The sequence below is a fragment of the Fulmarus glacialis genome, unplaced genomic scaffold (assembly GCF_000690835.1).
Source record: "Fulmarus glacialis isolate BGI_N327 unplaced genomic scaffold, ASM69083v1 scaffold46047, whole genome shotgun sequence".
Taxonomy (NCBI): Eukaryota; Metazoa; Chordata; class Aves; order Procellariiformes; family Procellariidae; genus Fulmarus; species Fulmarus glacialis.
The window spans coordinates 5,076-23,229 of record NW_009224701.1 but is presented as its reverse complement, the minus strand read 5'-3'; the positions used below and the strand labels follow the sequence as shown (position 1 = coordinate 23,229).

At 41.6% G+C, this 18,154-nt stretch overlaps 1 protein-coding gene across 1 annotated transcript in view; it reads right to left on the bottom strand.

Moving 5' to 3' along the window:
• Positions 1–8,307, bottom strand: part of LOC104079986 (zinc finger protein DPF3-like) — a gene marked incomplete at both ends in the record, with an annotated part of 24,933 nt that extends 16,626 nt beyond the window's left edge. Inside the window, 4 exons of the mRNA XM_009582216.1 lie at positions 340–378; positions 1,450–1,545; positions 5,457–5,590; positions 8,205–8,307. Coding sequence (XP_009580511.1) covers positions 340–378; positions 1,450–1,545; positions 5,457–5,590; positions 8,205–8,307 — 372 coding nt within the window. The remainder of the gene's footprint in view (positions 1–339; positions 379–1,449; positions 1,546–5,456; positions 5,591–8,204) is intronic.
• Between the last annotated feature and the right edge of the window lie 9,847 nt (positions 8,308–18,154).

Below are 18,154 nucleotides of genomic sequence, written 5' to 3'. Positions count from 1 at the left end.
CTACAGTAGCAGAGAAAAAGTAATAGAGTTATTTTGAAACAGTTTCCTGAAAAGGGGAGTAAAACTTTGCGCATAACAGTAACTTCAGGACTTTGTTTGTGTAGGCCTGGGATATATGAATACAGCGAATTCCCTTCTCCTGAGCAGTATATTGCTTTTAGGTATTCACTCCCTTAACACTCACCCTAACCAGCATGCGCAATTTACGTGAAAGCAACTTATTAGAAAAGAGTTGTTAGCCTGGAATATTAGTTGATCACTACAGTCAAGCTTGTGTGCATGTATCGATTCTAACTCCTGGTTTTGGTTACTGGTTCATACAAATTTTCTGAAACTTACATTTTTCTGGAAAATTTTTTTCCAGGTGGGGGTCTTTGGCTAAGAAAGAAAGAAAGAAAGAAACTGGTTCAGATGATTTTGAGAATAAGGAAGGTGAAATATATACTTATCCAATTATTAAAGTGCTTTGATCTTATATTAAAGGACTTAAGCTCCAAAATAAAGAGGAGCAGAAAACTGAAACAACACAACAACAGAAGAAACCAAAAGAGAGGGTCTGATGCATAAGTACATTGCAAGTATTCAGTGTGGTTTCATGTCTCTCTCTTATTCAAAAGCTATTATATCCTGCTCATTTGGCCTAAAATATGGCCCTTCTTGCTTGACTCCTACAAACACATCAAAAGGTACTTGTAGAGCTCCTGTGCCCCTGCAGCATCCGCCGGAGCCAAAGAAAGATGAAAATGCTTGAAACTTCTGAGAATTGTGTTCACTTTTATAATAGATGCCTAGCTTAAGGGGCCACAATTGAAAATGTTGATTCCGAGTTTTAAAATGTTGGCCTCATTACTTAACCGGTGCCCTGCTGAAACTGTGAAAAGACATCTTTGGTAAGAGAAGGGACACAGACTCCCCTAAGGATAAAATATTGCCCATTTTAAGCAAATGGAAGATTTACCATTGGCTCAAGAGGGCCAGTGTCAGCCACAAAGTGCTACCTTGGAGAAAGCTGCAAAACGTATTAACACAGTTCAAGTTACTTTTATTAATTTTTTTTTGATGTCATGATTGAATTTGTTGCTTTTCTGTAATTAGTAAATATTGTTTTAAAGTTAAGAGCATCGTAATAGCAGGATGTCATCATAATTATTACAGTTTACATTACAACTGTAAATACAACACTATAATAAATTTACCCCAACTTTTTACTCTCAAAATAGTCTTTTTTCTTGGTAATTCACAAAAATAAACTGAAAAAATATTAAAAAAATCTTCGACCATGACAGAAAATTCCCCACATATCTTCGATATGACAGAAAATTCCCTATAGTGTTATCACCATCATATATCCATGGATATACCCTTTCATATACAATACACATGACAAATATACACTACATAGCAGAGGTTTGCTTCCTTCCTTTCCATTCCAGTAAAGTCTCCACCTACCCGTCCTCTAGGCCTGTTCTTTCGTTTTGGAATATCTTCTTCCAAATCCTCTTCCTCATTCACTTCATCGGCATTTTCATCATTTTCTAAAACTCTCTGTGGTTGAACAATAAACAGGAATGGTTAGAAGAAAAGATGACACATACAACCAACTGCTGCTCTTTACCACAGAGATTGCAGGTTATTAAATTACAGTTGATTAATGATATAATGCCAAATCAGATCCCAGAACCCCTACTTCTTTCCACTAGAGCAAAATTTGTTTTCCCTTCCACCCTCAGTTCTCCAGGGAGTTCTTATTGAAAAATACCACTGATACCAGTCAACTACAAAAAAAAGGTTCCTAAGAAACAACAGTGGCATCACTGAACACTGATATCCCAAGACAACACAAGTATTAGTATGCATAACTGCAGACCCTGCCTGGGAAATTGTTTGCATGATTTTTTTATTTTGGTTTCTTGCACCTTAAATTGTTTTGTTTTCCTCTAATGTTGAGAATGCACTTTAAGAAGACAAAAATCAGTGTTTTTCTCCTTGGCAGCTCAGAATTTTCTTTGTTTAGCAAAAATAGAGAAAATTCCCCCATATATTCCAGCATGTTTAGTGGACCTAGAAAGTAACATCTTTCAGGGCTTACACCATAGGTACAACTCTGTAATCTGGAAGCACGGGTCTTGCTGCATGAAAATGCTGAGGAAGTACAGGTCTCATTGAAGTTAATAGGAACAATAGCAATAGCTCCTTCAATTAATTATTTAATAGGAACAATAATTCATCATCTCACATAACTGTGAGATGCCCAGGCCAGGGAATTTCAATCCTTTTATCTTCATCTTTTGAAATGTAACCTCTATAGAATCAAACACAGGCTGGCCGCCCTGAAAACATGCACAAGTCGGACATCGCACGGACAAAGGCAAGACAAACCATCACAACACTAATGTGGAAAGAATTCCTGTTGAAATCCCCTCAACCCTTGGCATGTCTGCTAGAAATACAGAAATGAGCCCTAGCCACTCCTGCCGTTCATGGTGCGGTGCCATTTCGTAAGGCACTAATCTGGAATCACTAACTTATCTTTGCCATGCCACCATTCATTTAAATTACAACATGCAGCCATGATGCAGATTCAAATCAGTGACTTTAAACTGATGGGGAGGTTTTTCAGTCTTACTGTATTTGTCCCTTCCCTATAATTTCTAGTTAACAGCTATTTGAGAGCCAGCAGAGGGAGAACAGGAGCAAATCACAGTTGCTTTCTCTCCTTCCTACATACCTCAAGCACCAAATCCTCAATTTGTGGAAAAGAATACAACAGAAATTTCACTTTTAAAAAAGCCTGTATTTGGAAGACCAACTATACAAGTTTATTCTTATTTTATCAGCTAAATTTTTAAGACTAATATTGGACAGTGTCCCTTTCAAAAAGTACAAACAACTTTTAGAACATGGTCAAGAGGATCAAGTCTTCATCTGGATTTTGCTCCTTTTATTTTTAAATCTCAGGAGACTATTAATGAGGTCAGACCATCATGAAATACAGTTTCACATAATACTAGAGTACTAAATACTAGAGGGTGTAAAAGTTAAGCAAGTTCCAGTTCTACAAACATTAAATGTTTCTTAAAAATTCATGCAATTGCATACATTAATTGACTTCATCTTAGGAAACTGAAGCACTTGGAAAATGTTATACATGAGGAGACTAGTGGCATGTAAGAAAATAAGCAAACTTACTGATATGACTTTATATTTTTACATTGTTTCATATCTTAAAGTATCTCCAAAAAAAAGGGAAGGTTGCAACCATACCGTATGTGGGAGGGGAAGGAGGTAGTTTACAACAATAATACTACACAAGAGCAGTTAAGAGAAATATTACAAACCGCTTTGTTTAAAATCGCAGCATCAATTTAGGAAAGAGATAATAAGTAACAAGTATGAATTTGGTGGCACTGCCAGGGTAATGACTTTAATTCTTGACAGAAGGAGCATAGCCTTTCTGATGCATGGTCAAAAGGCTATTCTAAGCCTTCTCCAGCAAACGATGGAGACACACATTCAATACCAATTTACTGCAGGGCAAAATCCTCAACCCTGTTAAATACCAACTGTACAGCAGGTCCCAATGACTGCATCTGTTAAGCAGGGGCAACCCTTACCCTTTTTAGCAAAGTAACTTTTCTTTTCCTATTGTCTTCTAAAAGTTTCCCAGCCCAATGTACTTCAGTGCAGCTAAGCACCAAGTCTTCTCCTGACAGATACTGTGAGTTTGAGAGGGTGGTAAGTGGCTGGGACTGAGGTGGGAATTACAACTATGTCTATCCCACCTGCTCACTCTCACCACCACTGAGGCTGGGCCCATTCAAGTTATGGCGCAGAAGAGCATGCAAAGGAACAAAAGAGATTTGCATTCTCTTATTTGTCATACAGATAAAAGGCATTGATCGTGATTTTGATCTGATACAGTCTAGCTGCCAGGTGCTGAAGTACACACTGAAAGCTAGCTACTAGTAAAAGCTTCGACAATCATTGTTCTATAGACCGAATCCAGATGAGCTGCGCTTGCATAAGAAACAACAGCAAGACATGCCTTTTGCATCTGTTCTGATGAAGCTAGCATCCAGATGACAGGTCACCGCTAGGGCAGCTTAGCTGAAAACTTTTTGTATGTTTTTGCACCCCCTCCCTGCTCTCCAATGCCCAGACTTGTGTCTATTCCACCCTCTCTGAAGTCTCTTTCCTTGGACTGCTGCTGGAGATAATTTGGGAGCTCAGATCGCACAGCAACATCCAAAGGCACTTGTCAATCTCATAAGGATGCTGCACCATGACTTCTTGTGACCTTGGAAGCAGGTATAAACAGAGATTTAGGGCTCTCAGCTTAATAGACCAAGGTACACTATTAGGAAGGAAACACAGAGGGGGCCTCATGCCGAGCTTTTCCCCACTCCATGATCACGGGATGCTTCCTCTTTGATGGTGCTCCTTTACCTATGGAACTGGGAACGGGAGACCTGATTTTTCTGCCCTGACATGTGTGAAATTTCTAGCAAACAGACCAGTAGGACTGAGTTCCAAGTAATATAGATTTGATGCCCATGCTCTTCTGTTTCATTTGGCATAGGGCTGCCCACTCAAATTTTTACTAGTTTCAGGTATAGACGCATCATCTTGTATCTCAGCCAAAATTACCAAGTTTGACACATTGCCAATGGCTCCTGCTAAAAATCACCACTGGAGACTCATAGCACAATGGTGTTTTAGCATCACCAAAGATTTGCTGCTGCTCCCCCGAGAGAGGCCCACCTTCCTAGCAATTTAATATGTCTTTATAAAGTGACATGCCCTAATATAAGAACCCTTTATATTAGCTGAATTCCTTCTGTGACAGACCCACAAATGTGTTTCTACTTTTAATTGTTAAAGGATGAAATGGAATCTTGACAAATAACTTTCAAGCCATAATTCGAGTGAAGAGGCAATATTTCTCATACCTGCGTCACTAATAATGAGATAATTAACATTAGAATATTTTTAATGATTCATTTTGCTTGTGTACTTCCTGAAGGCTTCTCAGTATAAGAAAAAACAGACAAGGCAATAACACGTTTTTGTCTATAGTCAGCAGCTGTGAATCCAACTTCAAATCCATGTCCAAATTCGCTTTAAATCTGAGGCACTAAAATTCAGTTTATGGTTGGGACCCATCTCTGCTTGTCAGTTTTATATGTAATCGTCTCTTAGTGCTGCAAAACAAATTCCAACACAGGAGCCGTGCAGAACACAGCCAAATGACTGAGATTCTTGTGACAGGAGGAGCGTGCGAGATCCGGAGTTCATTTTGAGCATCACAGTGTAGCACAATGGTTTGATAACATTTTGACAGTAGAATGACACAACTATCAACAGATGCACTGTTCTGCCACAGAATAAAATCTGCTGGGCTTAGAGACAAATTGTAAAATCCAGCCCTGCTGTCAGGGCGTGGGGCTCTCCTTTACCTGGATTTCTTGTATAGTGTCTTCCTCTTTAGTGTCAGGTTTTTTCTCTATTCCCTCTCCACGCAGCAAGGCTTCCAGAGTTGTACTTTCTGATGTGAACCCATCTTTTTTCAGAGGCAGATCAACTTCTGAAAAACAAAACACACCGACTGTATATGTCTCCCCCGGACAGCTAACAAGCAGAAAGACAGAGATGACAAGCAGAAGACTGACAGACTTTCAAGCTTGTTTCTATCTTGAAGGAGAATTCTTCAAGTTCTTCTTTTAACTGCTAAGGATCTCCATATAGGGAACATTTCTATCTTACTGAAAACCTGGTATCTTTTCAATCACTGTGTTTGCTTACAGGAAAAAAAGGCTGGACATATTGTATCAGGAGGAAATAAATGGGGAAAAAATCCTTCTCCATTACGTAAACTCCCTATGTTTCAAATAAAGAACAAAACCACGGCTTTCTAAGATACTGAAATAACAAATATGAAGATCCGATCTCCCAAAGTAGAAAAGTAGTTTAATGCAATTTAGCATCTGGCACAGTTTACACAGCACAGCTACAAGTAGCATTCTCCTACACCAGGGCGTCCCGCACGTGGGGAAGCAGAAAGCTAGTGTGTGGGGCCAATGCTGAGAACTTAAACTGAAAAAACGAAGGGATGCGTCTTGAATCTTCATTTAATATTGACTAGGTAAAATCTTCAGTTTGTTTTAAATGGGCCTACACCAATGAAGAAACACCAGTCAGCACAGCTATGAGTGCAGAATCCAGCCCAGAAAACAGGACGACCGGCAGCCACTGCAGGAGGAGCCAAAGGCTGCGCGGGGGCAGGCCTGGGGCACGGGACTCCAAGAGGCAGTGCAGGTTTACGAGGAAGCTTGATGCAACTTGCCATACAAGTGAAAGATCAGAGCCTTACTCCCCTTCCGAATGCTGCCACTAGATTAGGCGGCTGTGCAGCAGACAGGCAAATACAGCACGTTAATTTTAGCAAGATGTTAAAATACATCTAGGGAAGAATTCAGTTTTCCTTGCAGATCCTGGCCTCTACCCCACTCGCGCAAGAGTTCATTCAGAGCAACCCTGAACCTCTCTTTACCTGACCATGCCAAGGTGTGGATTTCTCAAGTACTCCCTCCCTTCTAAAACGAATTCCTTCCTCTAGGCCAACAGATTTATAAAGCAATAATGTACAGGACCGGCACTCACAAATCAGCATCTGGTGTCCTTATTTCATAGCTCTGTCCACTTCGCATCTTTTAGGACTGTGTTGTGTTCCCCAGTCTGCCTGAAGCTCCCTGCCTTTCTATCACCATGAGTTGTAAACTCTGCAGGGCAGAAATTCATGTGTTTATAAAGCCCCAAATCACTCCTGCAATCCAAATAATGAACGAACACTTCCACCTGGGACAGTAAAGTATAATCTGTTTCTTGGGGGCAATTGCATCCCAGGAATATGTTTGTTCTATATATGAAAAACTCTAAGCCAGCAAATGATTCAGGGTCCCTGATCAATGCTTCCACAACATGCTTGCTCAAGTCTTCTGAACAGAGAGAGCATTGCTTAGCCAATAACCACAGAAAATCCAGCAAAAATTCCAGCAAAAGCTATTCTATTCATGGAGGGAAAGGCTGTGTACAAACCATGCAGAAAACCCAAACCACTGGGATTTTCAAAGGAAACTCCCAGGACAACGCACACAATGGGATGGGGTCAACAGTGAATTGATCCCCCTTCTCATCACAAGGAGGTCTATTCAATCAGGCCTCTCTTCTTGGCATTAAGCTCTGCACACACACCCATTATGCCACCTTCCCCAATTTCTCCCTTACTTGACCTATAAAAAAGACAGAGAAGTCAACAGAGGATCATACAGATTGAATTTCCCTGTATGAACTCCTACTACCTCCCTTTAGATGCTAAATCCAGACATTTCAATAGAAAGAAGGGATTTTAGACTTGATTTATGTGCAAATCCCAACACTTGAATCTAAAGTCACTAAGGAACCTCCATAATCATCTCTGGCTGTGGGCTTGGCTTGGTTTCAAAGTCCTGCGCTTAGGTGCAAAAGGGCATTTGCTTTGTATTTAGAACCTTGTGGGACTGCAAAACCCAAGGGGTCATCATACATTCAGCAAGAGAAGAAGCTTCAAGCAAGCTCAAGGGCATCGGAAACAAACATGTCTTCACTGTGACAAGCTATGCCTGTGTCTGGATACCGATACATTCAGCAAACGAATGCATTAGAAAAAGGGAATGAGCACGGAAGGGGTGAGGGATAAGTAAAAGGTATATGAAAGTAAAACTACTTCCTGTTTGTTCCAGAGATATTGAACATTAAGTCAGAGGGAAAGGTAGTCTTTAAGGTCAAAAACCAGCAGCTGTCTTTAATAGACATGTTTGTTTTGTGTGGTGCTGCTACTTCCCACCAGCAACACTCCAGGAGACTTTTCATCCAAAACTCTCAGAGCATTTTTTAATTATTAAATTTAACATCCCACTGACAAAGCGGTGTGAGGTAATACTTTTATTCCCAGTTTACTGATGGGGAGATTGAGTCACCAAGAAGTTAAGTTAGCGAGCAGGAAATCCGGTGAAAAGAAACTCAGGGCAGCTGCCTCCCATCTGCCCGCTAAGCTTACTGCTATTCAACTCCTTCATTTTCTTCTCCACTGGTAGCTTCTAGGAGTCCATTTTCATTCCTAAGTAGCTCTAGAAAGTGCGAAATGGCAGACGCTGTCTTTTCTGGAATGTAAAGCTTACAGTATAAAAACCTACAAAGGTCCAAAGACCACCTCTTAGTAATGAATTCAATTTTTGTAATTAATTCAGTCCTTCCTGGAAGATGGTTAGTCTGTAAAGGATACAGTAATGAAGACAGGAAATTATGTTTCCAAGCCACTTTTTGAATCCTCAGAGATAAAAGTCTCCAAAAATCTAAACAATGGTTCAGTTAACCTAGAGAAATAGTTAAACGTTACTAGGGATCATTAAATTAATTTCACTAAATCCCTAATTTTCTCTCTCCTATTTAACTCTCCAGGATTTTCCCACAAAAGCTAGAAAAGTATATTTTTCTCTTGTGCTTGTACCCTAAAGAAAACTGAAAAGCCAACTTAATGCCTGAAATGTAGTTTTCATCTGAAAGACCAAGGCTTGCCCCAGACCACAGGAACTGCTTAGAGAAGCAAGGCGGGGTCCGTTCCACCCACTGTCCTGCTTATGAAGGCACCAGCCAACGTCAGAAGCTTCAAACAAGGCTTGAGAAAGCCTTGAGTCTTCTAGGCTTGAGAAATTAAGCCGTGACCCCACACTTGCCTCTGTCTGCTTTGATACTTGTTGTGCTATACTGTGCAGTCACGTCAGATGCTGTAGAAGAAGGTACGAGTGTCTGTCAGGAGAGAAATGCAAAGAAAATAATCTACCCTAATACCACATTTCACTCTGATCTCTAACAGGTCAGTCCTGAGGGATAAATGCAGTATCACTTCGAGTTATCCTAAATCTGGCTTTTCTGGAAATGCACAGAATAGCCCAGCCCTTTGAATTCTGATACACTTTCGCCCTCGATGTTTTCCCACCTGAGTGAGTTCAACAGTTAAACTACGGTTTGAAAGAAGGAGTGCTTCACTTCATTGCTTGTCCCCTTGTTCTTGCTATGAGATGGGGAAAATAGAAGTTCCAAACTTTTTTGTCATTTATTTTTATTCCTCTCCTTTCGAGGATAACCAGTCACAATTTTTTCTATTACTCTGCTGTGGGAAGTTTTCCATACGGCTTTGTCCTGTCAGACCTCTCTAAACTTCCTCTTTAAGAAGATTTAATAATCTTCCCAAGATGGACCAATACTGGATCTGATATTTTCATATGAAGCCACATCCCCCATTTAAACAAATGCATTACAATATTCTTTATATTTTCCCCGCAGGCAGTGTCCTGCAGTGTCCAAGCTGCATACTAAGCAGAATTAGGAACCTTGTAACAGGGACAAGAACTTCCTGTAAGTAATTCTTTCAACATACAGTGACAAATTAAAATGTCCATCCCGCCACCCATTCACCAAGCACATTCAGATTTCCCCAAGGAGGCCTGCAGAGACCTCCCTGGCCACGATGGCTCTAAATAACTTTGTACTATGTGCAAATCTTTGTAGTTTACAAGGTACTCCCTCCCTCCAACTTGTTCATTACTATATCACACAACACTGGACCAAACACCAAACCTTGATGCACCAGCCGTTAGCCTTTTCCTATAATGAAAGTTCTTTGTTTCATTTTGTTCTTTGTTTCAGCTTTTGTTCTAAACATTTTGATCCAAGACAATGCTTTGTTTCTCTTTGGAGGCCTATTACATACCAAAGGTCTTCAGAAAGTCTAAGTAAATTGTCAACCCCCTTATCTATTAGTCCTTTATATATCATGTAAAGATTTTTAAGAAAGTAATGAGACGTGCTTTTCCTTGGTCAAAAAAAAAAAAAAAAAGTCAGTTAGAACCTCTTATATCATCGTCTCCCAGGTGCTTTACTGTTTATACCTAATTACTGTTTCAATCAATTTCTCAAATGTTCATGTAGAATTTATGGGTCTTTAAATTCTTGAATCACATCTGAATCCTTTTTAAATATAGGTAATAACATTTGCTACCCACTAATTGTTCTAAATTCTTTTTATTGTAGCTCCTAGTTTGTATCACAAGCTCTTCTTCAGACATTGCAATTTCAGAGAACATAATCTTTATTACAAGTAATAACTACTAGTAAAAGCACTATAACTAAAAGCTTACTCTTTTATATAAAAATTCTAAAAAGGTTTGTAGATAGATTTCCTTTTGATTAGTATTGCAAATGCAATAGCACCTGGTTAGTGTAGGAGATAGTCAGAACCAGACAAAATGGAAGTGTCAAATCAACAAAAATCATCAATGAAAAATAAAAAGTTATTTGAGAATTCTTCCTGTTTTAATAAACCACAGTATTATTGGTGTCACAACTAAATATTGTGCATATATTATAATTCAAATATGTGTGTGTGCAAATAATTAAAATTTATGTTTCTTAACTTGGCAGAGTCCCTTTCATAGTGATTAAATTAGCATGGTTATTTCTGCTTACCAGCTCAGTGCAGCAACCTCTCTATTTACCAAGGTCCTCAGACTGCGGTGGTAGAATCTGAACAAGCACCCGTGCCAGCGTCATTCCTATATCTGTTTTCTATTGAACTGCTGCCTCCAAAAGAAGCACATTTTCACAAATCCCACAAAATGGTGGGCTTTTTCAAGTTTTGATTCACCAAAATAGCTGCAAATTCCTGTCTTTAAATATGCTACGTTTGGTTTACAGTGCATTGGGAGCTAAGCAACTTTTCTGTGTCTCTTTGAAACATAAATTAAAAACAACCATCCCTTTTTCTATACAGTGCAATGTATTTGTTTTACAATGGATCATTTCCATCTCCACAGTAGCAGCTGCCACCCAAGCCATCATCTCTGTGCACTCGTAAGCAGCTCCATTTCCAGTTCTAATTGGGAACAGAGATACTTATTGGGTGAGTTCCAGCATGATCTATCACGCCAGAGACAGCTACTATGCAAACCAAAGCAATCCGGCTTCCAAAAACCCTCTTAGACAAACACTGACTTTGCACATAGATTCTTGCGTTTTTGTTTCTTGGTGCTGGTTTTTTGGAACATAAAAAGTGCCAGAGGAAACTATATATTAAGAGTCCATGAAGTGCTGTTTAAGATGGATAAATCCAAGGATATTACCTTAACAACCACTACCTCTTTAAAATCATATAGGTGGTCTAAAAAAGCCACCTGATTCACAGCAAACAGAACTACTGCTGAGCGAATGCAGCCACTAAGCTCATTAAGAGGATGTGGCAGGATGTGTCTGAAAGTGCAGTGCAGTGGCTCAGCAAGCAATTAAATCCCATGACAGTTTAAAATGAGAATCTATCAGTGTCACAAGAGTGTGAAGCCTCAGCATCTCTGCTGTTCCCACCCCCAGCGTTTTATTTATGATGGCGTATTGGGAACATGGGAAGTCAAAAAGATTATAATGAAATATGCCATATAAAAACCAGATTAAGCCTGCTCTTCTTTGGGGAAATATGCAGAGAGAGAAGCTGTCTGTTAGCTGTCGAGTTTGCAAAAGATACCATCTTTTGGGATGGTGCTCTCTGCCAGCAGACAGAGTGCCCCAGGGGAAATGGTGGTGAAAAACCCAGACAAGCAGCATCCATCCATCCATCATACGCGCATCTCCACATCTCCAAGGCACAAATATAGCGTTAGAGTGCAAAGGGTGGGGGCAGGGGGGATGGAATCCCTTAAGAAAGAAAGCGGAGACAATGCCTTAGGTGAATAGCTGGATTTTGTAGCTTTTCTGTGCATGCACAGCCAGACTCTCCTTAGCTTGTTTGTTTGCTTGCTTGTTACGTTCATGGCCAGTACAGTGATTTGTTACCGTCCTTGGAATGGATGCGTTCACCGCAGCAACCAGAACCAGGTATACTAAAGGCAGGGCTCTGCAAGCTTTTTTCATAAGCATGTCTCTGCTAGCACAGCGCAGCATGGATCTTCACTCCTCAAGCAGATCTGGAGCTTCAAAACCCTTCTTTCACTGCACCGTCTCCTGCTATCCCAGGGGAAGATGCTCACGTTATTGCTGTTATGCTTTAATCCTGACCTTCCAGGGTCCCTGCTATCCCAGCCTGTTCTCCCAACACTACTGCAATTCAGCACCCATCTGCAGCAAACTTGTCAGTGCCAGTTCTACACTTACAATCTTCTCCAACCCTGGTCCACAGGACCTCCTGCCAGCCCAGCCCTGGACCTCCCCTGAGACTAGACTACTGATAACACAGACTCACAATGAGTCCGTAAAGCCAAACAAATGCCCCTAGAGACTAGTAAACATCAGATTCATTTTATTTTTAATCCAAGCCAGACGCAATAAAGCCATGGCTGTACTGGAGATTGTAAGGATACTCCAGTAACTCTTTGTCTTCCCTGCCAATTCCACCCTCAAACCTCATGTATATTATTGCACTCTCAAGATAAACAGGGTCGTGGTGAGAACAAGAATCCAGTCAAAAAGAATGATAAACCAGTTTTAGAAGCAAGACTACTTGAAAACAAGAGAGTATTTCTTTCCTCAGAAACAAACCATTTTGTGTGGAGGGAATATTTCGGAGGACTATCTGCCATTAAGTGAAAGATGCCCTTCAGGCTGGAGTCATGGGATCCTATAAAGCTCTGAAATAAATCTTGGTAAACACTTGTTGCAAATTTTAGGCACTACTGAGGTTTGCTCTAGGGAGCACTGGGAGACTGGAAAATCCCAAGGTCTCCCTAGCACCTCTTCCTGCAGAGCTGCTAGTCTCATGGTAAGGTTGGGGGGCAGCAGGGGGCAGGGGGAGAAAGTGAAGAGATGGAAGAAGACAGAGGAAGCTATGATATGGGGGGACTGTACACTTTCACTCTTCAGCCTGGGCATGAACTGCAGAAAAATCAGAGGACAACTTTGAAATTTAAGACCAGGATCCAATGGAAAGCTTCTATCAGCTCCTAGCTAAAATACGTCCCAGGAGGCTACAACACAACAGGAGGGAGAAATAAGGCTGCAGAAAACAGCAGAGGCCCTCAAACATAAGGTTAAGCATTGTTTAGTTTAACCCATCATCAAAATGTGGACTTTACAAGCAGCTGTATTTCTTTGGCAGACTAGAATGCCTCTATAAAATCTCTCAATAAAAAAAACAGCCCTCCTGTCGGTTGTCTCTTGGAAGTTCTTTACAGATTTATTTCTCAGCACAGATATAAATCATCATCACATATAATATACTGTACCTGCTTCTCAAAGACTGCCAAATTACAATATCAGGCTAAACGCTGGATCAGGTAACTACCCTCAGGGCTCAAATCATAAAGGAATACCTCCATTCAATAACATTATTCCAGCACTCATTTGTGTTCTGGTCACTCTTGCATTTGCGTTCTAGATGGATTTTCGCAGCATCAGGCAACACTGTCGGCAATATCAAGGGACAGAGGCTGGGTAACTGCTACAATTTAGAGAAATTTGCTGAGTACAAAGTCTATTCCTTTGGGCTTTGCATCACCCTAACAGGGCTTCTGGCCTGTTTGGAGTAAGAGAATAACTTGGCCTACCTATCTGCAAGTGGTCATATAGATACACTCACACAGATGGATGGGCCTTTTGACCCATCAGAAGAACAAGAATCTGATTATTGTCCAGTAACAGGACAGCTATCAGCAAACACCACACAGCTGGGCCAGTCACCCCGACACTGCACACTCTGCGAATGGTAACAGGGAATGGACCTCCACCGCAATCAACCGTACTATTTCCATACGTGATGGCAATGAATAAAACCACTCATACTGAATGCAAACTCATACATAAACCATGTGTAAAACCAGCCATGCTGTAACCTTGCTCCAAATTCTGCAAGATTCTGCATAGCTTCTCCTCTTCCTTATCAAGGACAGTGGAGGGGATACCTTTAGTAACAGATAAATCTCTGTAATGCAGTTATCTCCCAACTGCAGTGCACAAGCATCCCAATTAATTCAGTCCGGGCCTAGCAGAGCCGGCACTAAGCCAGAGCTGATAAACCTGCCAAAGCCAATCTGAGTCCTGCAATGATTCTTGGGAGCCTGCTCTGCGCCTTCTTATGCTCCGGACTGAGGGGGGTTATTTGCTTGAGCGCAGTGCTCAGCTCTGGCTGGCTCCACATGCCCACATGATGCGGTAACTCCATTAATGAGGCCCTTCTAAAACCCAAAGCGCTGGGGAGCAGGTAGAGACACCCGGTCAGCTCTGAAGGCATCAGCAAGGATGCAGCAGGGCTTATTAGAACCGCTCAGCCAGATTACAGGTGTCCCAGTCCTGATCCTGCATCTCTGTCTGCAAAGCTCCCACTTGCGGGAAGACAGTGCTCTGCAACCCAGGGAAGCAGGATAGCACGTTCGCACGGCAGGTGTCTGAAGAAATGAGCCACGCCAAGCAGAGCTGGTTCAGCATCCCTGGCTCAGTACATACCAGACCTGCATAAACCACTGAAGAACAGAAAGGCCACAGCAAAGTGGCAATGATTTTAGGATGGGATAGGGAACAATCATCCTAGACGCAGCCATTGGCATCGCTGCTGTCTCACCATGTGATCTTGGGCCATACTCTGAGAAAGGTACCCTCTGCTTTTCCATCATCTGTCAAACGGAGATAGTCTTCATCTATCCTCTGGGGTTTTGTAGGGCTTGTTTAATATTCATAGGCATTCAGGCATTAAAATAAAATGCACCAAAATTGCAAGGTGTTCATACAGGTTCTCACAAAGCCAGGTTTAAACAGGTTTTTTTTCCAGCCAAGAAAAACACTGAAAAAGCAAGACTATTTCCACAGATACCAGATTTCAGTGGCCAATTCACAAATTCCAAGGAATGAGGATAATATTTACTCATACCGTAAGATGCATCTGACAGATGAAGCAATATAATTGAAAAATGTTATAAGAAGGAAGGCTTGTAATAGAAAAATGGCATGAGATGCTAGTAGGTATCCTTTCAGAAGTGGGAAAGAACAAAGCAAATCATCTAGTGAGATGCTCAGATCTCTTGCCACAAAAAGGCAAGAAATTCCAAGAGGCCTATAAAGCGTTTAGACAAAAAGGTGAACTCTAGAATTAATAACAGAATGGTAAACAGGAAGATTAATGGCACCAGAGTAAATGCAGATGGTGAAGCCCAGCCTGCAGGCTCAGCAAGACTCTAAATAGGGAGGGGGGAAAAAGGCAAGGTGTAAACAAGGTGACCTTCAAAGCCACGGGAATGCCTGCCAACAGGCCAGCCAGAGGGCATCCCGAGACACAGATGTGCCATCTGGGGTAGGCTGTCTCACGACAACATGAACAAGATCTGTCTTTTTCAAAATTTGCAGAGAGGCAAAATGGGTAACGGCAGAAAATATGACCATTCATTCAAAAGGGGTGCAATTAAATGCGCAGGTTGGAAAAGGATGCTATCTATTCTGTAAAGAAAATACGAAAGAACTCCCTGAATATTCTCACTCAGAAAGGTCTTGTGCCCACTTGTAAAGTCTGTGTATGGAAGGCGTGGGGCAGGAGAAACTGGTTTTCACTAAACAAGTGTTTTCCTTGAGGGTTTATGCTTTAGGTTTAGGGAAAAAAAAAAAAAAACCAAAAAACAAAAAACAACAAACCTCAGCAGAAACTGCAAAGCAGCCCTTTAAACCCATGATGGTATAAATTTTCCCCATCTTGGCATAAGTCTATTCACTCCAGATGGCACATTTGGGTTGAAAGCAGGTAAAGATTCCTCAGACACATCTCTGTGTCCAATATCTGCTTTTACAGAGTTCCCTTGCTCCGTCTCAGTGCTTAGTTGGGTCTTGAATCTCCTAATAAGCTTTGTGTATGCCTGGGAGACCTCAGTTCTTGGCCTACAGTAAAAAGTGGGAGAGAGAAATCTCCTACCACAGTTCTGCAGGGGAGCCTGGCTCTTTCAGACCTGATGCTTAGATCACTGAGGTCAACCAGGAAAATTAAAAGTAAATGCAATCACACGTTCTTTAAATACATCAACCAAACACCACAGTGGGGCAGTGCTAAGGGGAACAATGCTGTCTCTAAATAAGCCTTCTACAAAATAAGCTAAACATGTTCTGCTGTGATATCCAGAGGCAAGAGTTTTAGGGGAAAACAGAATAAGCAACAACATTACAGCTCACCACGGAAAAAAGCAGACCCTAGCTGTGGGAGTCCAGCAGGTTGTGAATTCATACACCTCTTTTCCTTTCAGCCTAGCTCAAAGTACATCAAATCTGAGTATTTCAGGCAAAACTGGACCATTTGAGTTCCGTGCCGAAATCAGTTAATTCAGTGCTAAGTGTACAAGCAGACATATCTGAATGTTTTTTATTCTGATGGGCTGCATACCAACTGCAATGAAAATATTGGCATGACCGCCAGTTTCACAGTAGAAACCACGGGTGCTGGCTGAGCTCAGGGAGCTTGTGCAAAGCCTGCACAGCCCCAGCGCAGTTGCATCAAGCAGGCTTGACTCAAGCGAGCTTGTGATTGCTGACAGGAGCTGCCATCATGGCTCTGGACATCAGTACATACCCTTCTCTAGAAAGCCCCATCATGTGGCTCTGTTGATTGCTTTTTGAATAGAACAGGAATGGAGAGATGAAGCATGCACCTGAAAACACTGAAGTGGCATTGAGGAAGGAATCAGGAAGAACAAGGGAGAAAAACAGCAAGATGGAGGAAAGCTATTATATTCCTTCTCCTTGCCTACTGCAGCTAAACTATGGCAGGCTTGTTCTGAAAACTGCCACAGGAAAGTCTGAAAAATGGAAGCTCCGGGCCTTGAATTATGCCTTTTCAGTGTCTCTCTCCTTTCTCCTCTTTGCTAACAGAGAAACGCTGAAAATACACATTCTGGGCCCTTTCCGCACCTTACAAAATACAGTGAAAATAGATTATAATGGGGAAGAGGGAGAGATAGCCATGCAAGGGGAAAACAAAGTGAAATAGAGTGTTCTTCTCTCCTTTCCCCCCGCTCAGCTTTCATTTCCCTTTGTTCATCCAACGTTGAGCCAAACTAAGCCAAAGGAGCTGCCGTGCTGGGCTACAAGATTGATGGCTGCAGGCAGACTCCACAGTGAAGAGACGGATGACTGGTCATTCCCCCCGATGCACTGAGAAACATCCATCCTTGCAGCCATGCTGAGCCCATTCGTGCTCCTTTTGAAAGGAGAGATAAACATGGGCAGCTGGAGGCACCTGAGTGTCCTTCTCCCTCAGAAGGACACAGTTATACTCCTCGGGGTTCCTTGAGAAGGTCGCTCTGTCCATCCCTGAACATCTGGCTGTGGGATTTGCTAACTCTCTCCCTCCCCCAGCAATCATCCATCTATTAGAGCACAGTGCAGGTCGGAAGAAAACGGTGAAGAGAATGGTGTGACAACCTCATCAATCTACAGCTACACGCTTGGCTATTTAGTTTTCTTTATACTATTCCTAAATGGGGGTGGGGGGGAGCGGGGGAGAAGAATTGCTACTGGTATGAAGGAGTGAATTGTGGAAATGGCAACATGGATTGGAGTAAGTCCTTACGACTATTAAAATGTTGTGCATGTACTAAAGCAGTAGGGAACTAATTAAGATTCAGGATTGAAAGGCAAAACAAAAAAGTTGGATGCACTCTGGTTCCATCTGTAGCACTTGCTGAGAGTTCAGATGTATTTGGGGCATCATCTTTAGCAGAGAGAGGTTAATTTTTTTTATTTTGCCCCTTCAGATATTAACAGAAAGCTCCCTGGAAGAATATAGTGTAAGTATATTTATAGATCCGTCCCTGGTATAGCAGCTTCAGAGGCATAAAGCACTTAATCCTGACTCCTTTCTATTTAGTTAATAGTGTCTTTCTTTGCTGATACTGTCCTGGTCTATAGCATTGCTCACAGATACAGCCTCTATGTTTCCAGTTCTCCTGCCGTGCTGCTACCTCACTTAGGCAATGAGCATTACATGGCAGATGTACCCATAGCATCATTTACAAATACAGCATCACTCCAGAAATTCCTATAACTATGAACCTCAGTTTGTCAGACTAGCACATATCTGTAACTGTGTCATTCACAGACATTGCAC